This window comes from Ananas comosus, linkage group 16 (assembly GCF_001540865.1).
Source record: "Ananas comosus cultivar F153 linkage group 16, ASM154086v1, whole genome shotgun sequence".
NCBI lineage: Eukaryota > Viridiplantae > Streptophyta > Magnoliopsida > Poales > Bromeliaceae > Ananas > Ananas comosus.
The window spans coordinates 280,139-304,170 of NC_033636.1; the positions used below are offsets into that span (position 1 = coordinate 280,139).

The 24,032-nt window shown below is 36.7% G+C and overlaps 4 protein-coding genes across 8 annotated transcripts; 1 reads left to right on the top strand and 3 right to left on the bottom strand.

Annotated features, from left to right (window-relative positions):
• LOC109722139 lies at positions 69–7,890 on the top strand. The gene is made up of 6 exons (XM_020250025.1): positions 69–851; positions 2,079–3,107; positions 3,409–3,634; positions 6,458–6,600; positions 6,686–7,051; positions 7,141–7,890. The coding sequence occupies exons 1-5, from the start codon at positions 183–185 to the stop codon at positions 6,998–7,000; spliced, it is 2,382 nt and encodes a 793-aa protein (XP_020105614.1). The 5' UTR covers positions 69–182; the 3' UTR covers positions 7,001–7,051; positions 7,141–7,890.
• On the bottom strand, positions 1,357–9,516 carry LOC109722144. Of its 4 annotated transcripts, XR_002219383.1 has the most exons (6): positions 9,271–9,513; positions 8,961–9,066; positions 8,606–8,659; positions 8,358–8,415; positions 2,873–3,021; positions 1,357–1,682 (listed from the first exon to the last, which is right to left on the bottom strand). XR_002219383.1 is itself a non-coding variant. In XM_020250036.1 (5 exons), the coding sequence occupies exons 1-5, from the start codon at positions 9,340–9,342 to the stop codon at positions 1,637–1,639; spliced, it is 336 nt and encodes a 111-aa protein (XP_020105625.1). In that variant the 5' UTR covers positions 9,343–9,515; the 3' UTR covers positions 1,357–1,636. The 4 variants fall into 4 exon arrangements, 3 of the variants coding, with proteins under 3 accessions (XP_020105625.1, XP_020105624.1, XP_020105626.1); XM_020250036.1 differs by lacking the exon at positions 2,873–3,021 and having other exon boundaries at positions 9,271–9,515; XM_020250035.1 differs by lacking the exons at positions 1,357–1,682; positions 2,873–3,021 and adding an exon at positions 4,970–5,709 and having other exon boundaries at positions 9,271–9,516.
• Positions 10,913–18,733, bottom strand: LOC109722142 (trafficking protein particle complex subunit 2-like). Of its 2 annotated transcripts, none has more exons than XM_020250034.1 (6): positions 18,101–18,733; positions 13,392–13,519; positions 12,931–13,016; positions 12,709–12,770; positions 12,200–12,285; positions 10,913–11,270 (listed from the first exon to the last, which is right to left on the bottom strand). In XM_020250034.1, the coding sequence occupies exons 2-6, from the start codon at positions 13,470–13,472 to the stop codon at positions 11,178–11,180; spliced, it is 408 nt and encodes a 135-aa protein (XP_020105623.1). In that variant the 5' UTR covers positions 13,473–13,519; positions 18,101–18,733; the 3' UTR covers positions 10,913–11,177. The 2 variants fall into 2 exon arrangements, with proteins under 2 accessions (XP_020105623.1, XP_020105622.1); XM_020250033.1 differs by lacking the exon at positions 18,101–18,733 and adding an exon at positions 16,696–16,855.
• Positions 18,910–22,452, bottom strand: LOC109722141 (peptide deformylase 1A, chloroplastic). Its single transcript, XM_020250032.1, has 4 exons — positions 21,975–22,452; positions 20,555–20,644; positions 20,379–20,446; positions 18,910–19,388 (listed from the first exon to the last, which is right to left on the bottom strand). Exons 1-4 carry the CDS (start codon positions 22,389–22,391, stop codon positions 19,148–19,150), a joined length of 816 nt encoding a protein of 271 aa, XP_020105621.1. The 5' UTR covers positions 22,392–22,452; the 3' UTR covers positions 18,910–19,147.

Here is a 24,032-nt window from a genome sequence, read left to right on the forward strand (position 1 = left end):
CCCCCCCTCCTCCTCCGCCGCAACACCCACGCCGCATCGGTCCTATCAGCGGCGGCGGGGCCGCCTCGGAATTGGCCCCTACTAGCTTGGGCGTAGTGCGACGCTTCGGCGGCGGCGGAGCATCGGATCCTCCGGATGAGGAGGAGGAGGAGGGAGGAGGATCGGATCACGAGGAGGATTCGATGCTCGAGGATTACGGTTCCAACGATTCCGAAATTAGTAATGATGATGGCGATTTGCATAACAGTGCGGCCGTAGAACACTATCTGAGAAAAGTAGAGATGGAGAGCCGGCGCCGGTCCCCGCTGCTTATGGATTCGTCGGTGGCGTTCGGAGCTGCCGACTGGGAGGAATTTACGAGGGAGAGCGAGGCCGGCGGCTTCTCCGGATTCTCGTTTGATCAGGATCAGCCTTTCCAGCAGCCACAAACTGGGTCGCTGGCTGGCGCGGTCGAGGATATGATTCGCAGCTATCAAGCTTCAGCAGCTGAGCCTTCCGGCCGGAACGGAACAACACATCCAATCAAGAACTCCTTGAATGATTCCGCTGTTTCAGCTACTCAGAACCCTCCTCCAGAAAAAGATGCTACTTTTGACAGTTCTCATGGAGATCACCGAAGTTGCAATGAGCAAATTACAAGAGAGGTTATCGATGGACCATCGGAGGAACGGGTATCTGACGAATTGGCTCCTCCTTGCACCGACAGCACAGGAACATCTCAAGAAGTTGAGGGTGAAAGTACCGTGCCACCAGCAATTGATGTTGCATGTAAAGAATCTAGCTTTCGGGAAGAGTCTATCGCGATTTTGAGTACAGCAAACGGGGTAGAGGAAATTCCTGTCGCTGCTGAGGTCGGTGCGATGCAATCTTGCTTTTTCTATCTTACACTGAGTTGTGCATTGATACCTACTAATAAGATGCTTGTTTCTCCTTGATTCTACTCTCATTCTGTGGACACTGGTTTCAAGAGTGTAGGCATCCGGACCGCAATTTGCTTAAATTATAGTTCGAATTCACTGATTAATCGAGAAAGGTTATAAACAAGGGTCTAAGCAAAGTTCATAAGAATTTAATCTAAAAGTAGCATCGCTCATAGTTCGTTCAAGTATTCTTTTCATGTAATTGTTTGTCCAGGAATGTTGATTTGACTTTCACATATTAATCAAGTTCAATATCAAGTATGTATAGAGCTCTATAGTTACTCAATTATCCGCAAAGTAGCCTTTGACAGGTTCTTACAATGTGCTGTGCTTATATATGCGTCTCAAACAGTTATTCATTTTGTTTGTTTGCTTATTATATGTGAGACACTATAACCCAGTTGGGAACAGACACTATAATCCAGTTGGGAACCTGTTAGAGCAAATACTAAGTTAATATATTATCATTGTCAACTAAAGAGCATATGGACCAGGGAGTGCAACCAATTAAGTAGTTTGATAAGATTCAGAATTTAGCCCACCTTTGGATATTAGTCACTATTGATTTTTCTTGAAGTCAGAGTTGTATGTTAGTTTCCGAGTGAATACATAGTTTGTAAGTTTTGTGCAGGCTTCCTGAGCCTATACTTTCCTCTTAGCACACAATCTATCTTCTCAAGTTGATTGGATTTCGATATCATTGGTGGCATATCCCTTCACCTTGCGAAATGATCAAGTACCGCAGAGTCTTGGGACCACGTCCTGTACAATACAAGGCATCAAGCGAGATGATTTGCAAAAGGATTGAAAATGTCCGGTAGCCCCATAATATGGGAGAGGCTTAATATGCTAACATGGATGAAGTATGAAATGTAAAATAGAAATACCAACCATGAACATAATGATCTAAATATTGAAATGTAAAAAGTACCTTAGTCCAAGTCACAACTAGCAAGTAGCAACATGTATCAATATGACGCTGGATGAGGCTAGTTAATGTAGTTGCAGCTTTAATGGTGGATCAAGTTACACGTTTATTGATCAATATTTGAATTGTTCGATACTCGTCAAATTTTAATAATATACGTGGTAGTAAATTTTTGTACTTGGTGCTTACTGACTTCTCGTAGTTCACATGCTCTTTTTCGTGGTTCATAGGCCAGCAAACTAGAAGTGAATGATTCATTTGATGACATGGTTTTGGAGATGGAGGAAATTTTGCTAGATTCTGTGGACTCTCATGGAGACAGGTTTGCTCTAGATGACCGCGGATATCTGAGCCAGTTGTCTAACCATGTCAGAGACGGCAGCTCGACTGCTTCTACTTCTGGTAATGATGATGTATACCCACTTGCTCAACATTCTTCCAAAATTGATCGGGTTGAAGTTATCGGAGCCAAACAGAAAACTGGAGATGTTTCTTTTGGCGAAAGATTGGTTGGAATCAAGGAGTATACCATATACATACTGAGAGTGTGGAGTGATAATTCTCAATGGGAGGTTGAGCGCCGCTACCGCGATTTTGTCGCTCTTTATAGACAACTTAATACATTTTTTAGTGCACATGGCTATACTCTTCCTCTGCCATGGTCAAATGTTGAGAGAGAGTCCAGGAAGATTTTTGGGAATGCATCTCCTAATGTTGTTAGTGAGAGGAGTACCCTTATTCAAGATTGTTTATGCTCCATTCTTTCATCAAAATATCCCTTCGCATTGCCTAGCTCCTTTATTTGCTTTCTATCCCCTGGCCAACCTTTTTATAGCTCAGGCTTGTTGAAATCTCTTATACCCAAGTCAGTTCAAAATCTTCGCGAGGATTGGTTATTGAAAGATTCAGGTTTTGGGGAAACTGCTTCAAGAGAAGTTTCCACTTTAGGAAAGACTATATCGCTAGTTGTTGAGGTAAGGCCTCGCAAGTCTATAAGGCAGTTGCTCGAGTTGCAGCATTATACCTGCGCGGGATGCCACAAGCACATTGATGCTGGAAAAACGCTGCTTCGGGAACTTGTACAGAGTGTGGGATGGAACAGTTCTCGGTTTTGTCAGTACACTGGCCAGTTGTTTTGCTCTTCGTGCCATGTGAATGATACTGCAGTTCTACCTGCAAGAGTCTTGCATTATTGGGATTTCACTTTGTATCCAGTTTCACAGCTAGCTAAAGCATACTTGGAATCTATCTATGATCAGGTAATAATGAACGATTGTTATTTTCTCAATTATCACCTGCCTTTCTTTTTGTTTTTTGATAAACTTCAATGATGGTGGTATGAGGTTACCAAGTCATGCATTTTCCCTTCTTCGATGAATCTATTATCATATAGAATTTAGAATGTGCCAGTTCCTCCTCTGAGGCAGATTAACATGTACTTGACCCTTTAATAACCACCTAATCTACTTTTAATTAAAAAAACCATGATTAATGTGATGCAAAGCATACTATTATGGTTTCTTTCGTGTAAACTTGATAAGTATATTACGTTTCTTGCAGCCCATGCTCTGTGTAAGCGCAGTAAATCCTCTTCTATTTTCCAAAGTGCCAGCTTTACTTCATGTCATGGGCATTCGCAAGAAAATAGCAGCTATGCTTCCGTGCATCCGGTGTCCATTCCGCAGGTCTATTCAGAAGGGTCTTGGATTTCGCAGGCATCTTCTTGAAAGCAATGATTTTTTTGCACTTCGTGACCTCGTTGATCTCTCAAAAGGCGCATTTGCAGGTGAAGCAACAATTCTAGTACACATGTTTCTATATTCGATGACATAACAGCATTTACTCCAGTGGCAAATTATTGCTAAAAATTCTATGCAACTAATACAGACCTTTCCGATAGGCATGCCTGTCATCAATATCTCCATAAGTCTCATGTAACAATAGCAAAACATTATTAGTGGCAACAGACCTTACAAGAAGCATTTAGAACTTCCTGTTTATCGAGCATTTTTTTGGGTTTTCTGCTTAATTTGCTTTACTACAACACATGTTCAAATTGGACAAAATGATTGTCCTCTGACATTGTCTCTCGTAAAGCTTAAGTTGGAGCATCAACCGTGTAAACAATTAAGCCTCAGTTTAGGGCGGCATTCGTAGTTTTAATCCTTGAAAACTATGGCATGTCCCCTAACGGCTTGAAAGACAGATTACTGAGAGATAGACTTTCAGTTAGTCTGTTCCCTGCTGCAGGAATTGAATTTAAAATAAATGCAACATGGAGAAGATGTCATATGATTTAGGAATTGTAGAAAGCCTAGTTGCAATATTATCTATGTGCAAATTTTAGCTAAGGTTGGTAAATAGAAGGAAAAAAAATGCCAGGGCACTCTAAACTTTGGTTTATTACATGTAGCTGCATAAACTTTAAAATGTTAAAAATAAGAAAAATACTACGTGAGCTTCTAATATGTTCCAATCAGCCACCGACTTCAAATTTTACTAATTTTTCTTTATAGTTTGCAGTTATATAAAGTTCGAATAACCCCTAATTTCATCTTGGCATTCAAAGGAAGGGTGGACATGAACTTTTAAGGATCAACTGACTATCATGAGCTATAATTAGTTAGCAAATTTCACAGAAATTGGGGCGAGGTGTTTAACTGAAACAATGTTGAAAGTTCATGATTTTTTTGTTTCTTTTTTAACCTTTTAAAGTTTTGGTGGCCAAGAATAATCAAGCCAAAGTTTCTGGCATATTTTTCCCTACATAAAACTTTAAAATTCGAGGTTGCATTTGTTTTATCAATCATTAGAGTAACAGAACAAAAGGTTTAATAACAAGGAGACGAATATAAGACACAACTGAACGAAACATCGAAAGAAGGCAGCTGAGATTTAATTGTAGAACTTACAGTCAATAAACACTTAAACAACCTTGTACATCACTATCATAGGCCAAATTCATTTCCTGGCAGTCAGTATTTTTATCCTGAAGTTCATTCATCTAAACATACGGCCCATTTGGCATCCAGGATTGGATTGGATATGATAAGATGAGATAGTGATGTTGGGAGAGAGTTTAGCTACTTGGAAGAAGTGGGGTGGTTTTTTTTTTGGGGGGGGGGAGGGTTTGGCATTATCGATTCCAAGCAAGTCAATTAGGATGGGATCATTAAATCCCACCTGCGAATTGGGATTGAATGAGACTAGATTCAAGAAATCCCTTTCCTCCGCCTTCTCATCTTAAGCCTTGATGCCTCCAAATTATATCCTCCCTCGGCCTCAAAATAGCTTACTCATCTTGTTCTAGCCAATTCAATTGTAGGTACCAAATGGGGCTTTGAAATACAAGATAGCCGTCAAAAGTGATTAAGGATTAGCTATTGCCTGTATCACTTGGGCCTCCATATAGAGGCAAGTCAGGCATATAGAGTCTCTTCAAGTGCCTTTGAAAATGTCTTTTCTCAAACTGATTTAGGCCTAGTTTGGCAATCTTTGGTGTAAAAGTCTGGTTGAACCATTCATTCATAATAATCTTATATGCATACATTGGTCTTGTGTCTAGTGGGATCTTGCATTGATTGATAGACCTTTGTATGGTTGGACCAAGCAAATTGTGCTTTGTGGAATAAGACACCTTCGTTAGTTTCTTTCACTCCATGTGTGTTCTGCAGCTTCTGCTAAATGCACTCTCCATGTATTTTTCCATCTATGATGAATGGAACACAGAAGACAAGAATGCCACACAGGCTGTGAGAAGCGGCAGTAGTCACTACTTTCCAAACTAGTTTCCGTTAGTTTCTTTCACTCCATGCATGTTCTGCAGCTTCTGCTAAATGCACTCTCCATGTATTTTTCCACCTATGATGAATGGAACACAGAAGACAAGAACACCACGCAGGCTGTGAGAAGCGGCAGTAGCCACTACTTTCCAAACTAGGCATAAGGCATCCTTAGACAAATGTAGCTTCTAGGATCCCATTCTGGTGAAAATTAGCATAAATGGTATCGAATTTTTATGTTACACAGGAAGACTCCTTTCTTTCCTTCGGCTTTTGTACTCATCCCAACTCTTTGGCAAGAACTCATGAGCAAATGTATAACATTAAAAGTATCACAGTAGTTCTTTAAATTAACAGTAAAGAACTACTCGTTTTTTTACTAGTTTTTACTGTCCTTCAGCATGTAATAGATTCATAGTTTGCAGTTGTGTTTGAAACTGAGATATAAGTTCTTTCTAAGATTATGTTTATGAGTTGAAATCCATGTACAGACCTTTTCATTTTTGAAAGTGTAAAAGTAATACTCATTAAGCTGTTCTGCCAAGGCTCATACGTGGCTCAGATTGGTATTACGCTCTATTTTGACATGATCGCATGCATAACAAGCCAAGCTTGATAACAAATTTAGGCTTGGTATTAACTTGAAAAAGAGTTTGAACAGTGATAGCAGTGATCAAGTCTGATTCATCTTACATCCCTAATGTAATAGATGTTTGCATCCCTAAAGTCATAAATGTTTATTCAATTATAATGTATCGAGAAGTTTCATGCTTATTGGTTTACAATCTCTGATGTTTAATATAGTTTTAATCTTCTTCAAATGCCAGCTCTCCCCGTCATGATGGAAACAATTTCAAATAGGATATTTGAACACATCACTCAACAGTGCCTTGAGTGCTATGATGCTGGTGTTCCTTGTAATGCTCGACAAGCCTGTAATGATCCCTCATCCCTCATATTCCCCTTTCAGGTCAGCCTCTTCACATGATAGTTATATCTACTACGTATCCTTGCAATTTCTATGTATGACGGTTGAACTTTATCTTCATTATCAGGAGGCTGAAGCTGCAAAATGCGGTTCATGCGGATCCATTTTCCATAAGCCTTGCTATGAAAAACTAAGAGGCTGCCCTTGTGTCAAGTCTACCCCAATAATAAACAGGAGAATGGGTCCCACAGTGGAGGTCAACCACGGGGCTAGCATAAAGTCCGACAGAGGGTCGGATGAGCCAATCCACCCACCTCCTTCAAGTTCAACGTCAGGATTTTTCTCTGGTATATTTTCTAAGGTGAGGCAGATGAAGTATGGAAATGCGGAAAATGCACCCACTGTAATTCTCATGGGTTCTTTGCCAAGCACTTCCATGTAAAGTGTAAAATTCTGTCATAGTATTATTTTTTCTACTTGATGGGATAAAAAGGTAAATCTGATCTTTGCAAATATGGTGTCATTTTGCTATGCCAGATACTGCAATTTTGATGGTTAATCTTCGGTTATTCTTTTGTGTAGATTTACTGAGCAACAATACGAGCTGTAACTTAGATACTGTAGCCAGTTTGGGTTTTGTGTACAATGCAAAAGTGTGAGGAGGCTTCTTTGGGCTATACTGTTACACTTATCGAATCTGAATTTGTATTTATTTTAGGCCGAAGCCGGCCTATAATGGGAGCCATAATCCCTGTCTTGGTTCTTTCACAACTTATGGTGACAGGTACGCATGCTACTTTCTAGGTTTTATGAGGCAAATTTGCGTACAAGTATACAATGAGTAAGGAGGGGCCAAATGGACGCACTTTTAACCGGATGTTGTCTTACTATCAATGTAAATGGGTCGCGCCTGCAATTGATGTCAAAATACATGTTATCGTATAAACACCATGAGAGTCAGGTGTGTTCATCTACAAGGATGGGTATGTTTAGCGATTGAGTTCTCTTCAATGCATCAAATTTTCCTCTAGCTTGATTCGGGCTTTATTATGAGGTCGAGTGATGGAGACGTTTGTGAGTAGCTTGTTCTCGTGTTCAGATTGCATAATCCTGAAATGTGACTTCTTAATGTAGTTTCTCATTGTTGCAATATACATAAGAAGTACGATGTGTATGATTTTGTAATTGCAATTTGTTTGAACATTTAATTTGTAAATTTAATTTGAAGTATAGTTCAAAGTTGGCTTGAGTTTTGTTGTTTATTACAAGTTGCAACTTACACTTACAAACAGAAGAAGTTCAAATTAGGAGTAATGAGCTTTCTCGAGTTTAGCTTTGTCATGTTTGTTATGTTGCTCATTTGCTTTAATGCAGGATTATTGGGCAGGAATAGTGAGAACTATGGAGTAGTATTCTTTGTTTTTTTTTTTCCCTTGCTTTTGGGAAGAGTGTTTACTCGTTAAAATCACCTGAATCGAGTTCGGATAAAATGGCGGGTATCTGTAACCATTGACATCTCTACTCATAGGTTGTGATTGACATCTCTACTCATGTTCGTCAATCACAACGCCAGGAAATTTTTGCATGATTTTGCACCAAAAGTCGAATGATTAGCAATATTAATGCATAGCAAATACAATGATAAAATTTGACGCAATTTAATTTTAACATGTGAAAAGATCTTATTGATATATCTTGATTCCTGGTAGCTTAATTTTTACTTTGGTTTTTTTGGCATCTCAATTGAGCAGCTAGTGAAAGTATGATCAGAAATTCAGATCCCATGGTAGTTACAAGACCTTGCTTGCTGCTTCCTACTTTTCATGGTTCTTGACACCCTCTCTTGATCAGGTTCATCTGCAGAAACAAGTGTGTTGTATATCATTCATTGTTGCTTGTTCTCTAATCTCACTTCAAATGATAATATTAATGTCGAAAAATTACGTTTCCAAGAAACCAATTAGGTTATTTCTGGGAGCTACAATCATGGAAGATGGCCAAGACCTGATAATTAAGTTGACAAACCTGCAACTTATTGCAATGTTACCTTGGAAGTATGCAGTGAAGAAGCCTCTGTTCTCTTTCAACAGCTCTTTCCACACTGCAAAGCACCATCCATACATGTATGTCTAGTTAATTATGTTCAAATGATGACAAACTTGCTGATCCATGTTTATAAAAAAGGAAATTCTTTTGGTAGTAGAGGTACTATATATATATATATATATATTGGTTCATTGATGTGCTGGTCTATACTGTACAAACTAATTTGTGGATGACACAACAGCATGTCAACATATCAGCAGTCTATATATAAAGCGTTATAGACTTATGGGGTACTGTAATAGCACTCCTCTGTGCGCATGAGAGAGAGAGAGAGAGAGAGAGAGAGAGAGAGAGACCTGTTAGGGTGACGAGGGGCCGAATATTGGCGCGCTTAGCGAGGGCCCTGACGCAATCCTCGCGAGTCATGTGGAGGAGGAGACACCTCTCTATTAGATGCTGGACCTGCATGTATGATGCATTAAGTAACATATACTAATTAATCCATGCTCTCAAAGTTGTGTGTAGTAGTAGTTAGCAAGCACACTATCAAGCAGACTAATGCATGCATGCATGAGGATCAGGGGAGAGGCAAAAGGAGACTTTTATAATCATCTTATATATATATATACATATGGGAGAGGTTATGTATGTAGTAGTGTTTTGTACCATCCTGATGTAGCTTTGTGGGTGACAATGCAAGCAAGGAAAATGGTGGTCATGTTGGTGAGCACCATACATTTCTCTTCTTGTTTTTCCTCCTCAATTTCCTTTATGCAGAAATGGACTTGCCCAACCAAGAGCAGTATAGAACAAAAGATGAGAGAAAAAGTGTACTATACTTTAGTAGTCTAGCTAGTAGAGAGAATAGATACTTTGGGGCCCTTGTATAGCAGTATAGGAGAGGGGGAGAGAGAGAGAGAGAGTAGGAGTGTTATCAACAAATATCTAGAGTGTAAGGCCAAAAGTGCACGAATATCTGGAGATATCTTTATCTTTTCAGATATCTGAGGGGGTGGATGTACTCGCCTCATCCTGTTACAATGAAAGCGCCAGATTGTTGCCTGGACTCGGGCCGCCACGTCTGCCATGAACCGCCCAATTGTTTGCCCTTGGTCGTGTAATCATTACCATCCAGTAAATTTTGTCCGAAATTTAAATTTTTTGTTTTGAAAAAAAGATAACATGCTACTCATTTTATTCATTCATATTAAATGAATTAGATTACAACAACAAGGTAACAGAGCCGCAAAGCACAATGGAGGGAAAAAAAAAGAGTAATTAAAAAAGAAGTACCTACCTGAAAGGGAATGATCCATCTCACTCTTAAAAGATCAAAACCTTACATCACTTAACAATATTTCTTTCATGACTCTCTAAGGTTCGAAATATTTTTGAAAATTCTCCAGAACTTACATTTTTCACTTTGGAAGATTCTATTCGTCTACTCATCATCATTTCTTTTAATTCCCACTATTGTTGAAATATTATATATTCATATTAAGGGAGAAGTAATCAAAAGTGAGATATATGGTAAGATTATATGGAATTTTTATGCAATAATTTTTCAATACCACCTTGACTTGAACCAAACTCATTTTAAAGTTTTTGATCGTAGATTATTTTCAAATTTGGAGACATTTAAGTATGGGGTTTACTTGTGTTTCAAATATCTTAAGATTTGAGTTATTTGAATTTTAGCCAATTTGGTGCTCTACATATTTAGATCATATTTGGATACATAAATATCTTATCTGGTATACCTTCTTGATTTACTTTAAAAAATTAAACATTTGGTAAATAAGGAGTGCGATCAAATATTTGAAATGAAATATCATATTCGGCATTTAAGTTATTTTTTCATAATAAGATAAAACACATTATAGATGAATTATGTTATCCTATTAAATTATGGATAATAAAACTTTTGAAGCAACATAAATCAAACTCCTTAGTTAGAATCATACTAGAAAAATCTCATATGCCCTATTTGGATGTTTGAATAAAATATCCTTTGATAACTTATTCCCTGTAATAATTTTCTAGTGTGATAGTATGTAAAGAGTTTAATTTTTGTTCCTCCTACGAGATAATTTATCTTGTTGAAAAATAATCTGAAGACCAAATATAATATCCAATTATAAACATATTTGATTGCACTCCTAATTAATCAAACGTAAAAATTTCTTGAATAAATTAAAAGAATATATCAAATAAGATATACATGCACGCAAATAGGGCCGAAGTAAATCAAAAGGATATACTGAACAAAATATTCAAGCATCCAAACAAGACCTTAGGTATCACATTATATTGCGAACCGAATAGATTTTTCTAATTGAATACTTCATTCTCAGATAGGATTCAAGCACACAGAGTAAGGTTTGGTGTACATGGTAGCACAAAAACAAAGCTACAATTTTTCTGCATATACATGGATCAGGTGCATCTGATCGAATTTTACATTGATCGGATAATGTAATAGAAACATCAAGCAAAAGTTCAATATGCGGTACTCGTATGCACGCTTTAAAATACTCCGCAGTGATGCTTCCTTTACCCCTTGGGACAGGTCCTCACAGATATTTCCTCGCAAGAGCCCTAACCTTGGTATCAAAATGAGAGGATGTGATGCGCGAGCCAGGTAGGTATAGAGGATTCAGGAGAATCTGCACAACAAAAATGATATAATCATAATTATAGAAATTGGAAGGCAAACCATAATCTACAAAAGCAACCTGAGACTAGAGGAGGACCAACCCCGATTTTGACTGATAAATTTGTTTCAACTAGGACTTTTCATGGCGAAAACGATCTTAAATGCATCACTAAACGTGGCCTCGCATTATACAGGGAAGAGAGTCGAATTCCAACAGAATCTTTAAAGAGCAGGATTTTGCATATTTCTCCTGGAGTTGTTGCTGTTCTTTGAAGTAACAACAAAACCAAAGGAGACAAAGATAGCATAAAACCCACACTAAAAAAGGACAACCTTCACTCTCTGATATGCAGGAGATCCTATATGGACTTTCTTGTGTGAGACCCAATTCATATTGATCATAGTTCTTGGAAGGTTCCGAAGTTTAGTTTTCAAGCCCGAGACACTTTGAAAATTTGAAAGAGACCATACAATATGCAGGTCTCAGTTAGAAGAGTGAAGGTTTATAGCAAGACTTCAGCCAGATTGGAACAATTATCATAGTTACACCAATTAGTTCACTATCTCGAAGGCATAATTTCAAAATCCGAGTCCAACAGAACTGACGCGAGCCTGCTCAAAAGTGGAGAACCTGAGCCTGGTGGAAAAGTCAAACTGGAGCTGACTCGAGTAAATTGATCATAACATTTCTATTCCCAGAAAACTAGCAGGCATTAGCTTATCTACTCTATTGCAACAAAACATCAAATAAGGGTAACTAAAACAAGGAAACAATCTAGAATCTGAACAGCAAATTTTACGTAAATGGTAAGAAAAATGCCGCAAGTATGATCAATAACACTCAGGTAAATAATAATTTCTCAATGAATGCAGAATGAACAAGGAATTACACTAAAAGAAACCTCTTGCTGCTTCATGAACGACCAGGACTACTATTACCTTTATGTAAAGTTCATGAACCTCTTGAAAAAAGCTTTTTATCCCATCCTCATTACGTGAATCATGGAGTAGCATCAATCTAGTATGTATGATATTGCTGGTTAAAGAAAACAAAAGATTGGACATAAAAGAAAAGGTAACAGGAAGCTCAACATCATAATTATATGAACAACATTAAATATTTTATCAAATAAACATAAGCTTATGAAACAAAAAAAAAACTCCTAATACCCAAAAAAACGAAAAAAAAAATTTGACTGTAAAAAGATATAGCAAAAAGCAACCAAAGATACATCGCATGAAAATTAATATCTGTTCAACAAGACAAACTCGATTATGGAAATTTTGGTATAGCTTGAAGAATTTGCATCACATTCCTCTGCTATCCATGATCTAATGTTCAATGGAATTTTGGATGAATGCATCATAACTAATACATTTCGACAAGTTAGGCATAATATTCACGAAAATATCCAATCTGTAGTAGCAAAGAACTATTGTAAGGATATGACCTGCAGTAACATACACAGATACCACTAGATCATTGAATCTGTCCACGCCCTTTAAAAACCTGAATAAATACACAATGGTCAGCAAACCTGGACATACGCGCAAAGAAAATAAAATACTAAAATAAACTGAAATATCAGGACTTCATTGTTTACATGTGCTATTGGCCTTTTGGAACAAATTAATTTCACAGCTAAAGACTCTCAAATCGATAAACTCACATGGCACTTGTAGTCCATGCAAGGTCCTGGACAATATCTAATGCGGCGTGCAAAACAAACTGGTGCTGGTAAGCTATTTCTTCTTTCTGTCGCATACAAACCGCCAAAGAGACAACAAGATTAGATGGTATTGAAATTTAAGGTTAGAAAACATTTTGCAATATGATGATACGAGAGCAAATATCTATTTGATCAAGCTTATGCAGAGGCAACCCATAAGCATTTTATGTTGTTAACATATTACTGAATATTTTTCTACTCAAAAAAACATATTAATGAATATTGATTTGTGTTTCATAAAACATGCATGTGCACCTACAATTTTTTACTTTACATGATATAACATCTATTAACGACATTAGCATCTTAAGAGTTATGCTGTGCATTTAAGTAACAAACTTTCTTGCGTGAGAAAGAACACAAAAAAGGGAAAAAAAATTGCAGATGAATTGAAACCATGCCTTTGGAGCAGATCCCACTTCGGCTTCATATATAGGAATATCATTTCTACTAACAATTACAAAGCATGCCGTACTTGTCATGTCCTTCTTTGATCAACAAAAGTTTTCGCAGCCTGACAAATTCAAAACTGGACAAACAACAAGACAGATTAGAAGGCATTAAAAGAATAAGAAATCTCAGAAAATGTGACAGATGCACAAATACTAACAAACTTAACTCTGTTGTGGTGTTCAAGAAAGAAGACACGAGCAATTATCCAAAGAAAAGAATAACCTAGCAAAGAAGTCTACCACGACTGAGCAAAAACAACACGATCAGCATCAAAGTGTTAAGTGCCTCAGCACACAGGTGTTCCGACCACTGTTTGGCCGGTCTTTGAGGACCATGTGCGGTGGCCTCATATGTGATAGTATGCATTGCCATGAGGCACATGCTCACTATGCTGAGGGTAACAGCAATCTTGATCACCATAAAGAACCACTAAGATGTTTTCAAATCATACACGACATCTATTATAGTCTTGAAAATGCAGTTTAGCCATTGTTATTTATATAGAGAGCAATCTAGCTCTTTTAGCTTCAAGAACAATAAACTTAGCAGTTATCCTATGATATGCTTATAGATGATGAATGTTTAGACGGATTGCCTTTTAAACTTACTGATTTTTGACTTTTTCAGAAGAACCAATTTAGCCACGAACGTATAATAGACAATATAGGCCTTTAATATGCACCAATAATACTTCTTTGTCTAAAAAGTTCATAATGTACGATAGTATGGTGCAACAAATTCATATGAAATATGAATAATAACTAAATACAAATCGGGATGATTGTGGCAGGCTGAAAAGATGCAATAAAAGCCCTTTTTCATTTCATCTTTCTACACAGGCATAATTACGATAATGAAAGGAGAAAAGATATTGTTTGGCATGCTGGGAAAAATGGTGGTAGGATTATGAGGCATCAAGTACTAGGCTGCATAGCAGCATAATCATGACAGACAAAGGATAGAACATAAATTGATAATAACGGAAAACAAGGGGGAAAAAAAGAGTAAGATAGTAGAAAGGAGAAAGGGAGATAGGAAACTGAGGTCAACAATACAGATAAAAGATAGGGAAGGTAGCAAAAGTCATTACATAGAGAAGGTAGCAAAGGTCAATGGCTCATCTCTCGCCATGAATAACTGTGACAAGACTCTTTTCACAAAGAGATAACTTATGTAAACTTTCAGAATATAAATCAAACCTTATGGTATCAGATTTGATGAAATATTAAATCATAGAAAAATCCAAACAGGTTCATAGTATGTCCATATATAATCACATCAAACTTGAATAGAATCATATAATATCTTACTAAGATCATCTCAGATTAAATCATATAAATTTAGGCTAAATTCTATTTCGTTAAATTTTCTTACTCATATTTGACTAAATAACACAAAAACGTTAGGAAAAGTTATGTGAAATTTCTAAAACTTTGAAAAGAAAGGCTCGGCTGAAACGAAGAAAAAAAGGACTCAGAACTAAACTAGACGTGAATAAACCTTTCAGACATGCTATTCAATGCCTGAGAGGTACAACCTCATACTACGAATCGAGTGTTTGACACATAATATTATTTAGAAGGCCTTCCACAATTATTATTTGGAGAACTTAATTGGACCCTTGAACCACAGTATTTATGGCATATATACAAAGTTGATAAAAAAATAATTACTGTATTTAAGTCAGTGTCCAAGAGTACCACAGGGACAGATAAATTACTTTTAATACCATCAAATGACATCCGCACTTTCTGAAACATCAAAACCTAAATAATTTGGAGCTCTGGAAAGTTCAAATGCATGTAGCATGGAAAAATACATGTAGTTAGCTATTAATTTGTGAGTAAATATATCATCATCATTGTCTAGGCTTTCTACCAATACACGGGGATTGGGCCAGCACAGAATTAAAATTATTCTTAAGGAATTTGAGAATTTTTATGATGGATTGTCCAACAGATGCCAGCTCTCTTGAGAATAGAGTCAGTTTTGAAAAATGTAACCATGGCAAAAACCAAGCAAGTCGTTATTGCCACGAAAACTACATGCAAGTTAGTTAACTTAGAACTATTTATGAGTAGAATTAGAATTCAATATAAGAAAGATTGACATTAAGACCTATATTAGCATCACTGATGCTGATTGTTTTTTAAATATAAATTTGTAAAATTCTCTATTTAGGGTTTAACCTCTATTCCAAGCAAAGATAAGATATTCAGGGCCTAGGTTTTAAGTGTCCATCGGCACGTGCTATGTCCACCATGCCATAATATGCCAACAAAATATTAGCATTATACAACCCCCGTACCCAGGGCACGGCATAAAACCCCACGTTCTTTAAAATTAGCCAATAGTAACATCAATGAAGTACAAAATATCTGATAAAGATATATAATAAGCAATTAAATTGGTGCTAAAGAAAAAAAATATATTTTATGCCACCGTGCATAGACAAGTAGGTATTTTTTCTGGCCGGCACACATCAGCACGGCACTGCATGACTCGGCACAAACCGTGCCGTATCTTGCCAACAAGTTTTCGGCACGATCTCGTGCCACGGCACTTAATACTTGCTTAGGGCCTGCTCTGGACGCATGAACATCTTGTTCAACATATTTTCCTTGCTATTTCAAGAGATATGTGCCGATTCGGGTTGAGGAAGAGGGCAAAATAATGTGTCCACACTTTCACACTATATACGGTCTCCCTATCATTTTTTCTCGGTATATGGCAAACACCTTGTTGATTCGCCTAAAAAATCACGATCCCAAGGACCTTACAATGAACTAAATTCAAATGCCAAGGTTGCGAATATATCAGAAAATTGTTTTGTGACACACAAGTTGAAAAAAATACCTGATCTGATATATCAAAGTGGGAGGAGGACACCATTCTTTGTCCCCCCACCAAAAAATAAAACAAAAAAAATGCACCTTTTCTTCTTTTTTTGTTTTGCTCCAAATGGAAGGTCAATGGTGATCGTGCATGATAATTGTTTGCAAATGAGTCCTTCAAAATCGCATCTTAAACAAGGGGATGGAAAAGCACGCAGGTTGTGATCTGCATATCTCGAATCCCAAATGCACGGAAATCATTTGAAGCAATTTTCTTTTGTTTTTATTTCATCGTCCGGATCTAATTTATGGGCATCAACTTGTGATCTCAAAGATGATGCAAACCCTTTAAAAAAAAAATTTAAAAAAAAAAAAGCAAGAAAGGAATGGAATTTCACGGAGTGGATCGGAGACGTACCGGATTATGCGATCGATTGCTACAACCTAAACCTAATCTCTCTCGTTGTGTGTAAGAGGAGGAGGAAGAGAGAGAGAGAGAGAGAAAGAGAGCGAAAGAGAGACCGGGGAAGAGAGAGAAAGAGAGAGAGAGAGAGAGAGAAAGAGAGAGCGGGGAAGAGAGAGAAAGAGGGCTTGGCTTAGATAGCAGAGTGGCTCAGAGGAAATGTCCTTTGTAAAGACACATGGACCTGGTCCACCACGTCATCAATGGACCGGGCAGCCACTAACCATTCCATTGCACACTTATTAAATACAAATACTAACAATTAGTTAGTATATGTGATTTATTGAAATTTCAATGTGCTGATTAGGATTATAATATGGGATATAAAAATAACAGTAAATAAGTAAAAAACAGTAAATAATTCACTGCTTTTATAAAAAATTAGGAAGGCGGTGAATCGTTCACCATTTTTATAAAGATGATGAATGACTCATCATCTTTAAAAGAAAATTTCAACGTGGCTCCATCATGGTAAAAGAAGGGATAGTTTGCTAAAAAAAATTTCATAGGATTATTTACCGAATTAGAAAATTTTATAGAGTTATTTTGAAAAAAAGTCTCCTTTAAATACTAACTAATTGTTTGTGAATTAGTTATATATATAAAATATTTTTTTGGGAAGAACTGTATTGAATTTTTTTTTTTTACGGAAAAATATGATTTAAAAAAAATTATGCAAAAACAAACCAAACTGTTTTAAAGCAAAGTGAAAGATAAACCATCTCTGTCTTTGATTTACTTTGCTCACTAACTCTCTCTGTCTCTTTCCAAAAAATGGGGTGCTTTTTGTAAATAAAAATTTTCGAAGTAATATTTTTTTTTTAGGTCCAGAGTAATATAATTTTGAGGAACTACAATGCTGTTGAATAAAAATTCTGAAATAAATTCTAGAGTTCCCAAACAGGCTCTTAATTTTAAACATTAGCTGAAAAAGTCTTCTTTGTAATAGTTACAATGCATAATATTAGAAAGTAAGAACTTAATTAAAATGATGTGGTTGAACAAAATTTATCTTTACTGTTGTTACTTCTATATGGAATAAGTGTGACAGGCGAAATTTTTCTCCATAAATTAGTAAGCTCAATTTTTTTTAGAGAAATGTAATTCTAAATTTAAAAACTATCTGTAATTTTCTCTGCCGTGACGGACAAAGGATGGTGAATCTTATATTATATGAAATATTTTGGTCATTTTCAGTTTTTTTTCTGGTGTTTATTTATTCACAATCTTCCAACAAAAGAAAAAGATTTTTTTTTATTGGCCAATATTTCACAAATAAAAGGTGATTTTGGTTTCACTAGAGTCTTTTAAAAAATGATATTTGGCGTATTTGTTTCATCGGGGTCGGAAGAGTACTGACCATATGTTCGATGTCAACTTCACCCTGATACTGATAGGGAACAAAGTCGCACTTCTCCGCCATACACGAAGTAGGGGCCGATGCTGCGCAACCAGGCCATATGTTCAATGTCAACTTCACCCTGATAGGAAACAAAGTCGCGCTTTCCCGTCATACACGAAGTAGGGGCCGATGCTCACAGCATACGCTTCCAACCGCTCACTGCATTTGATCTCCGAGTTCGACGATCGCCTTCGAACATCCGCACCAACGATTCAACAAGGTGAAGGACTTCTGCGCCAGCGATCTGGTAAAACAAACACACCCTTATCTGAACAAGGGCAAAGCACGGAGATAGAAGGGTGGAGGACTTTGCTCTCACTCCGGTGGCCAGAAAGGAATTGGAGCCTTCACAAAGTGGCAGGTTCAGATCTAGGCCATAACTGAGACTCTGACCAGTTGCTCGACGCTAACAACGGCGAAACAAGTATCCGAAAACACATAGCTCATTGAACAGTGCGGCGCAATGAAGCTTAGTTTGAGGAGTGTCCATAGCTCATTGAACTTTTTCCCCTCTTTTAACTCTTTCGGCAACGACTGTAACTTCTTTTGCTCATCGCAAGATTTGGCGACTGCATAATAGCAATTATGCAAACAAACAACTATGTCAGTGATAATCCTGCAATGCATCTGGGTAATCTGTGTGTCATAAACGAACTGAATTGATCTCTCCCTACGTCAAAAATAAAGCAATAACAAGGAGAAGTTCTTTCCTGTTTTCATGAGCTTAACCATAGCGAAGTGATCCATTTGTACAGAAACAAAATGAAGAATTGGAGATGAATTTAAGAAGGCTGAAAAGAAAAGAATGTTAATACAGTAAATGATGCAGTAAACAAGAAATGTACTTCCCTAAAAGTAAAAATACATGTTCTCTAGGTAGGCTTCTTTGACCGAAGGCAGATCATGGAGCAACTATCACAAGAAAGTCCAAACTAACATAACTACCTCGACAGAGCTTTTCATTTGCAAGATAAGCTAAGCTCCCTGTTCAAGCAAGTGTTTCGATTAGCGAACACCGAGTTTTGGACAACCCGTAGCAAGAGGCAAATCCAAATTCTCAACCGTCCTAAAGGTCCTCGGCACCATCTTATCGACGTATAATGTGCCGTCCAGGTGATCGCATTCGTGCTGCAAGATCCGTGCCTGCCAACCACTTGCTTCAATCTTGATCGGACGCCCGTCGCGGCTCAGACCCGAGACTTCAACCTCGAGGTGCCGTTCCACTACTGCTCGAAACCCATCGACACTGAGAGAGCAAAAGGATTGATAAGAGCATCTGTTTCATGCAATCTCCGCCATCTTTTGAAAAGCAAAAAATTTAGCTACAAATAGAACATCCATATTGAGAGAGCTAAAGTTCACGCTGACATAGTTTTACATGATAATGCCACAGAGCTTCGACCAAAGAATATTGTGATAGATATGCACTGAGATACCTTAGAGCTCTGGTTGATACCTCAAAGCTCTTTTATAAGGCTATGATTGATACGCTATCAGGCAATGTCCTTGTGCAATTTTGCTGATAAAGCACAAGTTATCAGTACAATTTACCAATGAAAGACCAAATAGAACATCCTTTAAAATATATACTTAAGAAGATGCATGTAATGCGGTAGGAGCGTATTACGCGATAGCCTTTGGAAGAACCTTAAAGGCAAAAAATTTCTGTGATGCTACTAAAAATGGCTTGGAATGGCTACATTTGCCGTATCTGGAGGGAGAGGATTAGCAGAAATTTTTTGGGAAGCTCCAAGTAAGCAAATGCATACTTGCAAAAGTTTGATAATATTCGATTGAAGTTCCACGATGCTAACGTTATAAAGAAGTCACTCAATCATTCCCTATGCAGGAATTGGCAGACACAAAGTCGTAATTGATACACCATTCTAGTTGTATTCAATTTTTTGGTTCATTTTGTGCTTCTGTAGCCTGTAATCAGCTTTGCACAAACAGTTTCTCTTCTAGCAGCTTACACTTGGATTTAATGAAACTCTCATCGATACTAGTCTTTTGTTTCTATGCCAAAAGCAAGAATAAGGTATGGTTTATTGATTTTCAACTCTATAGCTTGATTAGAACCTAACTAAGATCATCAAGGTTTTCTGCCGTAGATCTAAAATAGTAATAGAAATACGTGAAGAAGGATTAAATAAAAAAAATATATATATATGAATTGTTTTCGTCATCCAGCATGACCGTAAGCAATCCAATCTTTAGAGAATATAAGTCATTTTACCTCAAACATCCCTCAAAGAACAGTGCAGTCTTGTTACTTCTCTTTTGAAGCTTCGGGTTCAGAATGACCTGTCTCAGAGAAACTGAAAAAAATGACAGATATATTCAAGAAAAAAATTAATAACTGAAAAGCACGAAAGAACAACCACATATCGCTTACTTTTCTTTGGTGCTTACCAAAAGATCAAAGGGGCGTCGATCTTGTGCTCCAATTTCCTTCTTAGGAGCATAACTAATGTATTCCTTAGTGTCTTCCAGAACAATAATCTGATATGTAAAAAGCATGAAGTCTTAGAAAGCGTGGTGAAACCAAAAAGTTTATCTTATGGTGATGGTCAGATTTTGACTAGCAGGTTGAGTAAGTGATACTTTCTCTTAACACCAATAAAATGCTAAGGAGCAAAGAAGTAACAGAGAAATGGCAGGTTCTCCATTTCTGAATATATATTAAGCTACACTTTTTTTAATTATTGTAACAGCAGTTTAATTGGTGATTTCAAACTTGCCGTATAGCCTCTAATTCCTCAGGCTTTTTATCTTGGCTCTTCATGCTCTAACTGGAAATTATTCGCCCCTATGAGTAAATGAGTTCCAGTTGGCGAGTCTTGTTTTTCATGGTAAAAATGATCTAGCTATTGATCTGTCACAACCTAATTGTGCCACAGCTAAATAACTGTTTGTCTCCAAAAGCTTAAATCGCTGGACATTGGTGTTTCAATATTTCGTATTCAATATTCCTCCCCGTGTCCGGCCTCGAAGTCAACAACCCGGAATCTCGTACGCTTTCTTTGGTTTGGGAATAAAACGGGAATAATGAAAGTTAATTCCGGTTATTCCGCCAAATGGGATATTTTTTTTGACCAGAATAAAATATCCCAGTCAAACCTAGCTGTTTTTGGTCATTCCGGAATAACTTGGAATAATCTATTCGACCCTTTTAGTGGAATAACACTATTACAAGATTAATTTCAAACTTTATTTATATTATAAATTAAATTAAAGTAAATTATTCTGACATGATATATTACATATTATAATAAAAGTTCGGCTACTATACCAAGCTCTCGGTACTCTCGAGTTTTCTGCTGTTATATCTACCTTTGATCATTTCCACCCGTTATATTATACTATTCAACCAACCACCCAGTCAACCCAACGAGACCACTATCATCCTAACCGCACATCCTTTTATCCAATGGCCGAAAACTCGATAGCACCAAACGCTTGGTACTATCGATAATATATTAAGATAATAACATAATTCATTATAATAAATTATTTTTATTATAAAATTATTAATTGTACTATATTTAATACATATTATTTATACTTAAATATTAATAATAAAATGTACTTAAATATTATAATAAATTATTTTTATTAAATCATATTTTATATCAAATTCAACCATCACTTTTTCTCGTTACCCCCTGCTATTGTACAAAAAATTAAGCAACCACAATTTAAATTATTTTTAAGTACTGCCGCATTACAAACCAAACATAATTTTACTTTTATCCATAACTATTCCGAAACAATAAACTATTTTAAGGATATATAAATTCAAACAAACAGAGAGGGGGGTGGGGAGCTGAACCTTGAGGGGAATGCCGATCTGGGGAGCGGCGAGGCCGACGCCGGGGGCGTTCCTCATGACGGCGATCATGTCGTCGATGATCCTCTCCAGCTTCTCCGACCCGATGTCGGCGGCGGCGACCTCCTGGGCCGGCTCGTGGAGGACGGGGTCGCCCGCCTTCACGATCTCCGGCAACTGGCCGCTCTTCTTCTTCGCCCCGAACCCCATCGAGAACCAGCCGGCGACCGCCGATGACGACGAGGAGCGCTTCCTCGATCGGATAGGCTGCGGGAGGAGGCGAGATTGGGGTCGGGGAAGGCGAAGAAGAGCGCCGTTGGAGGAGGAGGAGGAGGTGGGGGGTCGGAGGAGGTGGAGGAGGCGGCGGCGGTGGCAGAAGCGCTGCATCATCATGCTGCTGCTGCTGCTGCTCTCCATCATCGCCTCTCCTCTTCGCTCCTGCTGCCACTTCTGATCGGATTGGGCGAGGCGAAAGAAAAATTCTAGAACGCACTAGTTATATATTAGCTGTGTAGTGTTCTCAACCAATCAAATAATTTTTTTTTAAAAATTTATCTGTCCTATCATAATTATAAAAAAAATTATTTTTTTTAAAAATAATAATTAATTTGTTATTAATAATATGATATAAGTATGGCCCCGTAGACTTCCTCCCTTAACAGTACGTGGAGAGCAAAAAGTCTACGCTATAACAATTACATCGCATTATTTATATTCAGTCGATCATATTTTATTTAAAAAAAAATTATAAAAAAATTATTTTTTAAAATTATTATGATAAAATTGATGAATTCTAAAATAACAATTTAATTAATTGGATGATAATGATAAAATGGATGTATTCTAAAATAGCAATTTAATTGACCAGATGGCCTAACATGGCCTTATATGACCGACATATTTTAGATTTTTTTTTTCCTGCTATATAGATACCCTCAACTATTTATATTTTACGAATTTTATATTGATATATTTCATAAGTTACATTACAGTTTTGAAAAGTTTAGATTGTTACTAATTTCAACTCGTTCTAAATCTTTTTCTACTATATAATCTCTTCCGGATCAATTCAAAGTTTTTCTGACCTCAACTTTTTTTATTGTATTGTTTTGATTTTGCTTAGAAATCTATTTTCAGGTTCCTTGATGATATTTTAAGCGTTAAATGATTATTAACACGCTTAATTTTTTGGTCTGCAGGAGTGTACTCGTGAATTCGAGCAAGCATCGTAGATTCAGCATGTTGAAGATTTTCGTGGATTCAAAATGTGAATGTTTCGTATATTCGAGAAGTGGCATTCGTAAATTCGAGCGTGGGTGTGGACTCCGTGAAGTTCGTGTGATCCAAAGATAATAAAAGAAAGGTTTGCATTCGTAGAGTCGTTAATTACGTTATAAGTTTTATTTTTTTGTGGATTGTTATCGTATCATGTATGTGATCCAATGAATCTTTACTCCTGATTGGAGGTTTTTTTACGCAAATTTCGGTATGCTAATTTTATTTTCGACATTTATTTTTATTGAATCGAATTTGTTAAAATTTTGGCTAATATACTTATTTACTGCTCTAAATATATTAACATAAGTCATTAGATTCTAGAATTTTATAGCTTACAAACTATAACTCAAACATTCCAAATTTTATATATAAATCGTTAATCATCTGTAAAAAGTGGTGAATTGAAAAGATATTTACCGTCTTTTAAATTTTATTAAAGACGGTGAACGATTCATCATTTCTTAATTGTTTTTCCACCGTCGTCTTTTAAATTTTATTAAAGATAGTGAACGATTCGCCAATTTTCAATTATTCTTCTACTCTCATGCTGAGTTAAATGAAATATGACCGCCAAATAAAATTTTAACAGAGTTATCTTGCAAATTATAAATTTTTAAAAATTTATTTGAAAATATTCCTAATATATTTTACACAATTTTTAGAATTATAAATTTACTAAGGTAAATGTTTCATTTAAATTTTAAAATTAAAATACTGTTCACTGAAGAAATTAAAAGATTAAATAGTAAAAAATTATAGAGTTTGAAAATTTTGGTTAAGTTT

Excerpts from the sequence above, each read along its gene's own strand:
- LOC109722139 (XM_020250025.1), top strand. The coding sequence starts at position 183 with ATGCTCGAGGATTACGGTTCCAACGATTCCGAAATTAGTAATGATGAT. Across the intron at positions 852-2,078 it reads AAATTCCTGTCGCTGCTGAG|GCCAGCAAACTAGAAGTGAA; the intron begins GTCGGTGCGATG and ends CGTGGTTCATAG. Across the intron at positions 3,635-6,457 it reads CTCAAAAGGCGCATTTGCAG|CTCTCCCCGTCATGATGGAA; the intron begins GTGAAGCAACAA and ends TTCAAATGCCAG.
- LOC109722144 (XM_020250035.1), bottom strand. The coding sequence starts at position 9,342 with ATGTATGGTGCTCACCAACATGACCACCATTTTCCTTGCTTGCATTGT. Across the intron at positions 8,660-8,960 it reads GCCCCTCGTCACCCTAACAG|TGTGGAAAGAGCTGTTGAAA; the intron begins GTCTCTCTCTCT and ends GGTGCTTTGCAG. Across the intron at positions 8,416-8,605 it reads CTTCACTGCATACTTCCAAG|ATGAACCTGATCAAGAGAGG; the intron begins GTAACATTGCAA and ends TTGTTTCTGCAG.
- LOC109722142 (XM_020250034.1), bottom strand. The coding sequence starts at position 13,472 with ATGACAAGTACGGCATGCTTTGTAATTGTTAGTAGAAATGATATTCCT. Across the intron at positions 12,771-12,930 it reads GCATGGACTACAAGTGCCAT|GTTTTTAAAGGGCGTGGACA; the intron begins GTGAGTTTATCG and ends GTATTTATTCAG. Across the intron at positions 12,286-12,708 it reads TGTGTATGTTACTGCAGGTC|ATACTAGATTGATGCTACTC; the intron begins ATATCCTTACAA and ends GCAATATCATAC.
- LOC109722141 (XM_020250032.1), bottom strand. The coding sequence starts at position 22,391 with ATGATGGAGAGCAGCAGCAGCAGCAGCATGATGATGCAGCGCTTCTGC. Across the intron at positions 20,447-20,554 it reads GACGCCCCTTTGATCTTTTG|GTCATTCTGAACCCGAAGCT; the intron begins GTAAGCACCAAA and ends TCTCTGAGACAG. Across the intron at positions 19,389-20,378 it reads TTCTTTGAGGGATGTTTGAG|TGTCGATGGGTTTCGAGCAG; the intron begins GTAAAATGACTT and ends TTGCTCTCTCAG.